The sequence below is a fragment of the Gigantopelta aegis genome, chromosome 1 (assembly GCF_016097555.1).
Source record: "Gigantopelta aegis isolate Gae_Host chromosome 1, Gae_host_genome, whole genome shotgun sequence".
NCBI lineage: Eukaryota > Metazoa > Mollusca > Gastropoda > Neomphalida > Peltospiridae > Gigantopelta > Gigantopelta aegis.
In genome coordinates, this window is record NC_054699.1 from 13,235,893 (window position 1) to 13,243,561 (window position 7,669).

At 36.1% G+C, this 7,669-nt stretch overlaps 1 protein-coding gene across 1 annotated transcript; it reads left to right on the plus strand.

Annotated features, from left to right (window-relative positions):
• The first annotated feature begins 1,310 nt into the window (after positions 1 to 1,310).
• On the plus strand, positions 1,311 to 6,033 carry LOC121367975 (protein draper-like). Its single transcript, XM_041492492.1, has 5 exons — positions 1,311 to 1,365; positions 2,084 to 2,224; positions 4,266 to 4,406; positions 4,975 to 5,118; positions 5,906 to 6,033. The coding sequence occupies exons 1-5, from the start codon at positions 1,311 to 1,313 to the stop codon at positions 6,031 to 6,033; spliced, it is 609 nt and encodes a 202-aa protein (XP_041348426.1).
• Positions 6,034 to 7,669: the final 1,636 nt, after the last annotated feature.

Consider the following 7,669-nt stretch of genomic DNA (forward strand, 5'->3'; position numbering starts at 1 on the left):
CCATGGGCTAATTGCATGTACTTTTACCGTGCACTGGTTTTAGGCCAGCCCCAGCGTACAATTGCGCTACTCGAAATACCTGCTGTCGGATGTGCTCAGATGTCGGGTATCGTACTACGAGAATACCAATTTAATTTAAAGAGACATTCCTGAGTTCGCTGCATTGTAAGATGTTTCCGACTAATAAAATATTTCTACGATTAAACTTACATATTAAATATATTTTCTTGTTTAGAATATCAATGTCTGTATATTCAACGTTTTTCTGGTCGTCATAATATTTGTAAAAAGCCCAAACTGGATTTTGTATTAAAATAATTTCGTACGTACGAAAAAACAATATTATAGGAAATAAGATGAAATTTAACCTAGTAAAGATATTAGAACGATCAGAAACACGTTTAATATACAGCCACTAATATTTTATGTAGAAACATATATTTGATATGTAATTACAATCGTTAAAAAGTCTGTTGGTCGATAACACCGTAAACAGTGCAGCAAACTAAGGAATGTCCCTTTAACTTTTGTTTAAATGTATATCTGATTGCAATAGGCAATACTTAAAGAAAAGAAACGTACGAGATGATGGCATGGAGATACTGAATTGATTTTATTAGCACTTGAACAAGTGACATGGACTTCGGTAGCTTCATCTGAAAATATCAGCCAACACATCAACACAGTTTTGAGTCTGTCACCCGGGTATACCGGGTATACGCACCCTGTAATTGGATGATGGATTGGACATGCCTCCTTATGTCAAACAGTGTATTATCTGCCATTGCTCGTGAAGTGCCCGAGTCAATCGCGATACATTCTGCACAGGAGGATCCCCTCTTCCTCACCCAAAACAAAGCAGATATGTTCTTTAGGGTTCAGGTCAGGCCCCATGCCGGACATGGTAAAGTTGCAAGTGCATGCCGCTTGAGAAAGTCGACTACTGCTACGGAATGATGAAGTTGGGCATTGTTGTCCATGAAGACAGGGCAGCCTGCAAGTACAGGGATGTCAAAACGAGGAACAAGAACTCAATCCAAAATGACATCCTGATGTCTCAGCCCTTATGGATTCACCAGATCCAGTTTACAATCGAAGGAGATGCACCCCCAGGAACTTCTTTCAGAATGTTCTACTGATCATCGGACAGTGCCTCTAGATCTCCATAATAGAGTTCGACTGTCCGTTATGTCGAGCAGGAACTGACTTTCATCTGACCAGTGTACCCTTCTCCAGGTCCTTAGGTTCCAGTGAACTCTTTCGGCACTCCACCTCAGGTGCTTCTATTTGTAATGTGGAGTGAGTAGCGGATGTCGGATTGGTATTCGTGTTTTTATCCCAACAGCATGCAGCCTCCTCGTGACAGTAGATATGGACAACCTGTTGTGTGTCCTCCATCGAGTTCTTAGTACTCTGGTGTTGGTGAGTGGTGATCAACTTGCTTATTAGGACCCGATGTTCATGGGAATCAGTCTTCCTCGGTTGTCCAGATTTTGGCCTTCACATCAATAGTTTGGACATATTTTTAATCAGACGGCTGACGAGAGCATGGTTAATGTTCATTTTTCTGTCAATCTCTCTTCATAACATATCAGTGTTATGTATACCAATAATCTACCATCTCATGGCATCAGGCAATCTTCACCTTGTCATAGCGTTCACACGTTCATATCACCTAAACCGGCATGCAATGGTATAAACCTCAAACTGCACTTTCGCATTGCCACCCCCTGTGTTTGTCTGTTCGTGGCACGGGTCTCACCTAAAATGCATTCTGATATGCACATGCTTTTGACATGTGCAACACCACCAGGTAACATAAGTACAAAACATATGGCAGCCTGCTCATGTTACATTTTTAATTCTCTGTTGTTCTGAGTGGTACCCAACTTTTGTACAGGTGTATCTATCCCTGTTTGTGAAAGTTGAAACTCGCATATGCATCTGGCCTATCTAATAGCTTGTTTTTGGTTTGCTTGCTTGTTGTCGGTTAATGTTTTTGTGTCAACTTGGGATCACTTTTTGGTGACACAACATTTTAAAAATGGAAATGTGTGCGTAACAGTCAGGATATATTTTACAGTGTGTGATCAAGGCTATTATGGAACCAACTGCAGTGAGACATGCGGTCACTGTGTAAATGGTAACACAACATGTCATAACGTGACTGGGAGTTGTTCTGGTGGTTGTCGTGCTGGATGGAGAGACGCTACATGTAAAAGAGGTTTGTTTATGTCAAAATTATATTTATGTGTAAGTTTATTTATCCATGCATTCAGGTCAAATACTGTTAAAATAACAACAGATTCAAATGTGTAAGTTAAAAAATGTGATGCCAAGGTATAACTGAAATCTACTACTACTGTTTATTTGACAAGGTGGTCAATGTGTGTACCATATTGCTTGCAGACTACTTTAAAACGTTTTTTTCTGATTTCTTACAACGTGATGTCGTCCCATTTCGCTTTTATTTTGGCCCTTTTTCGTGAAAATTGCAGTGCCATAAACAAACTTTCAAGTAGATACAATTTCACTCAGCTCTTGACGTCGCCTTTGTTCACTTACACTTTTGAGTCAGTTCCAATATTTAACCTTGGGCCTAAAATTTTAATTGAATATGGCAAATATACATATAGTAATGAGTGTGAAATATTAAAATTATTGTCCCTATACCCAATTCCATATTCAGTATGGGTATCTAGGGTTGTTTCTTGTTTTGATTTGTTGGTTGTTGTTTGTTTTTTGGGGGGGTTTTGTGGGTTGTTGTTGTTTTGTTTTTTTGGGTTTTTTTTGGGGGGGGGGTTCTGGTTGGGTTTTTTTGTGTTATATATATATATATATATATATATATATATGCAAAGAAAACATATACTGAACAGGCATTAAGGTAAAATTAACGTTTATTCTGTGAACGCTATAGCACAAACGTATGAAGTAATATATTTGATATGTATCAAACGGTTAAAGAAATATGTTGCGGGCGTCTTTGGAATACATGGTCCATAACGAGTGTTAATAATATGAAAAATATCAACTGACAAATACCAATTAACGACATGGCAATGGTATTTTACATATTAGCAGACAGGAATAGCAAAGTAGATCTATCCCATAACTCTCTTAAAATAGCAAACCATTGGCGACGTTAATCCGTGATTGTTATTCGATCAGCTGTTTCGGCACCTGGCTATTCTCCTATTTGGACAAACAAATGTGATGGAATTATTTCGATTTCATCCAGAACTTATTTTACAGTTTCTACGCGATACTGACTTTTACTCTACATTTCAATTTGACATATCTGTGATATTTGTATTGTTTGCACAGGTTTTTTTACACTGTGTTTAATTTAACTGTTGAATTTTTATATTGATGTTGATCATCACATTGTTTTTGCATTTAGCACAGTTTGACACCCAATAGCCAATGTATTTTTCATGCTGGGGTGTCGTTAAGCATTCATTCATTCATTCATTCATTCATTCTGGCTATTCTCATACAAAATAGATTACGTCATGCTATTGTTATCTAATAGCTATGCCAATTAGTCGTCATAAATATCAAACTCATCAATTTATAGCTTGCATTTGGTTATTTTTCACAACGATAAAATATTTAAGTAAATACTTAAAATACAGACAAAATTATTCAAAACATCAAGTGAACAGAATATTGCTTTGACCCAGAAACGTATTGGCAATCTGTGAATTAACTGTCCACAGTAACTGCTCAAATATACAAGCACTTGGCTGGGAGAGGTTTTTTGGGTTGTTTTTTTTCGTCAATGGCGATTTTCCCACGAGTTACGTGTTCTCCAGAAACGGTAATTATCTGTGACGGGAATGTTTTCTGCCAATGACATTTGACGGTACACTACTGATGATAGCCGTTATTGATACACACACAGCTGCATAATTGGACACGTCAACAATTGCCTTTTATTGTGATTTGATCAACACACCTTGAATGTGCTTGAACCTTTCTTTTAAAATAATAACTGGCTCATTGATGTCATAATCCACGTTCTTCCCTTGTTAACTGGTCCTGGTTACGTAATGACTTATCAAATTTGCATACAGACCCTGTCATTAAATTTGCATACCTTTATCACACAGGTTAAAACACTAAAATGTCCAGTAGGTTTAAGAAATGGATATAGGATGTCATACATTGTTGATCTTACGACAACAAATGAGAGAACAACACATAATGCAGATGTGCAAGACACATATTCTAATACAAATATATTGAAATGTATTTTACAGCATGCGAAGATGGTTATTATGGCGATCAATGCAATCACAAGTGTGGTCACTGTTTAAATGGCAACACAAAATGTAACAAAGCGACAGGATATTGTCAGGATGGGTGCGGTGTTGGATGGAAAGGAGATACCTGCAAGATAGGTGTGTTTAACTCTGTAAAATTACAATTCGACTCGTGTGTAAATTTCTGGTAAATACTTACCTAATCTCTCTCCCCCCCCCCTGCCATTTATCTCTCCGTCTCTCGTCCTCGACTCTATATTCCCCCCTCTATTGTATTTTTCTAGAATATTATTAATAATATAAATTAGGTAAACAATATTTTAGTTCAAAAGGAAATCATTGTCCTTGAATTATGTTCTTCAAAATATGTTTATTAATCCTAATAACAAAAATAATGTTGAATTCAAGGTATTACAATGTATCTATTGGACATATTTCTAAAGGGGGAAAACAGTATGTGAAATTGCAGGGTGGTAACATAAGCACAATGTCACAAATATTTACAACGTAACCTGTTGCTGGTTTTTGTTTGTTTGTTGTTGTGGTTTTTTCAAAGATTTTTATATACCTACTTTAAATTACTATGCAATCATTCGACCACTTCATCATCTTGTACTTTTGAATATATTTGTTGCCAGTGACTTTATATGGTGCTAAGAATTTTTTATTTTTTTAAATTTTTTAATGTAAATGATGTTTTGCACAGAATGCAGCAATGGAACACATGGAAAAAACTGCGAGCAAACCTGTAGTAATTGCAAGGAGTCAAACTGTGATCGTTTTAATGGTACATGTTTTGATGGGTGCATTGCCGGGTATGCCAACCCCGACACTGGATGTGTAGAGAAATGTATGTATATGTAATTGCCATACCTTATATACTGTTGGTATACAATTCTCAATGTTGATTTTAAAAAACTACTACCAAGTGTGTAGCATTGTGTTGTTTCGTTTGCTTTTGTTTTTGTTGTTTCGCGTGGGTTTTTTTGCTGTTGTTGGTGGTGGTGGGTTTTTTTTTTTTTTTTTTTTTTTTTTTTTTGGGGGGGGGGGGGGGGTCTTATTGTTTTTGTTTGGTTGTTTGTTTCTGTTGGATATATTTGTTTTTAGGTTGATGAAGGAAGGAGGCTCATCTGTCTTTTTATGTTATAATTCTTGTTTGCTAATGTTCGTTGTTTGTTTGAATGTTTTTGTTTTTTTGTTGTTGATGTTGTTGTTGTTTTTGGTGGGGTTGGAGGAGGGATATTTTGTTGCTGCTTTTGTAAATTTTTAGGTTGATGGTGGAATGCGATTTAGTTGCGGTTTGGGGGGGGAGGAGGGGATGTTGATAGTGTTTATTGTTTCTTTGTTTGTATGTCTGGTGGGAGTGTGTTTTTTTTTTTACACACATATCTTCAATTGAAACAAATGTTTCTGTTGTAGTTTTTGTTTTTTGTTGATAATGTTTGTTGTTTCTTTGTTTGTATGTTAGGTGGGAGTGGTGGTTTTTTTTTTTACAAACATATCTTGAATTAACACAAATGTTTCTGTTGTAGTTTTTTTTTTTTGTTGATAATGTTTGTTGTTTCTTTGTTGTATGTTTGGTAGGAGTGGTGTTTTTTTACACACGTCTTCAATTGAAACAAATGTTTCTGTTATAGTTGTTGCAGATGATAACACAGTAGGAGTCGCTGCCGGTGGAGCAGCAGCTGCTATAGCTGTGATTGTTGTGGTGATCATCGCAGTGGTCTTTTGGAAGAGGTATGCAAACGGCGATGAAATGTCGTAATTATTTCAATTTGTTTTGTTTTAGCTAATTACGGTATATTGCCTCCTAGTCCAAGCACTGCAGGCGTGTTTATTTAACAGAAAAGGTCCAAAAAGTCTGAGGGTATTTATAAATACCCTGATAAATGTAGTTTATGAAATGGGGTTTCTTAGTTGCCAAATCTATTCCGATTTCTTTTGATATGTTGATGTTTTTAATACGTGTTAAAATCTGCACCATGGTGGAATTAAGGGTAGGGATAACTAAAAGGTCTGTTGTTCAGTCAATATACAACACATAATAACAAATGGCCCCTTATATTAACGCTACCGGTCTGTACTATTTATTCATAAAATGTACTGCAATGTAAATGTTTTAATTAGTTCGACAGAAGGTCACCACTGTAGACACGCGCTTAAACTTGGGGCCATGTTTGGGTCAAAACTCTCTGTCTCATTTCTGTACAATTTGGTTTTAAAATCTTTTAAACATTTTTGGATTACTTCTCTTTATATGGATGAGAAAAACAACATACTTAGTTAACTGGTTCCGACATATACTATATAATGGGATGATTTTCATATGTTAGTTTGTCAGAATTTCCTATATTTAAAGGTAGGGGAAACATAATGCCACATAGCTCTGAACGTTTCAAAGGTAGGATTATATATTACGACACAAATTGAAGGTCATAGCATGCGGTAATCAGTAATGTGCATTTCTGCGTGGTTGGTTGAACAATGCGGACACCGGAGGTCAAAAGGTCAGAATGTTTTACTAACGTTTACAATTGGTCCATTTTCCTTGGTCAGCCTTCTCTTTTATGTTTTTTTATAAAATGTCATTTATCACGTTTTATAAACAGCCATTTGTAACTTTCGAGGTTTATTTTCTGTCTATTTCGTAATCGTGTCCAACTGTTTAAAATGTTGTTTTTCATGTTTTTGCTGTTAGCTTAGAGTTCTGTAATTAACTCTATAGTATTGATATGTTGGTCTGCATCTAGACACATAATACAGACCTGGATTCATCCTTTTCGTGGTCCACACTTCAGATAGTTACCATATTGACACGCCTACCAGTAGTGACTGGTTAGAACTATGAGGCAGGGCATATATAGAGGATTCGTCACGAGTATGTTTTAATATGGGACATAACAACCGAGGCTTCGTTAATCTGTATTAACAGGTCGAGGTTGATATTTACCATATTAAAAATACTAGTGACGAATTCTATTTATCATATCACTGTCAATTTTGTTTATTTTTCACTTAAATGATTAATAACAAAACCCCAACGCTCGGACGTAACAATCTGTTATGACGTATGAATACATGTACATGCCAATCGCTCAGCTGATAATCGGTTTGTCACTACACCTTGAAGATTATCTATGCTTTCTGAAACTAGGTTAAAAGCGGAAACAAAGATTGTAGCTATTTAAACAATTTAATACTAATTTAACAGTTTTATATACAAACAATGAAATTATAATAAAATAATTGACAATAGCCACATTTTTCAAAATTACTTTTCGCGGCATTTTGCTGAGTACTACGTCATTGTCAGACATAGGCCTCTCTACGTCACTGACCTATTTAAGGGCCTCATCAAGTTCAGCCTGAGTCTGAATCACTGTCCAAAATGATTCTTCGTC

Excerpts from the sequence above, each read along its gene's own strand:
- LOC121367975 (XM_041492492.1), top strand. The coding sequence starts at position 1,311 with ATGTCGGATTGGTATTCGTGTTTTTATCCCAACAGCATGCAGCCTCCT. Across the intron at positions 1,366-2,083 it reads CATGCAGCCTCCTCGTGACA|TGTGTGATCAAGGCTATTAT; the intron begins GTAGATATGGAC and ends TATATTTTACAG. Across the intron at positions 2,225-4,265 it reads AGACGCTACATGTAAAAGAG|CATGCGAAGATGGTTATTAT; the intron begins GTTTGTTTATGT and ends TGTATTTTACAG.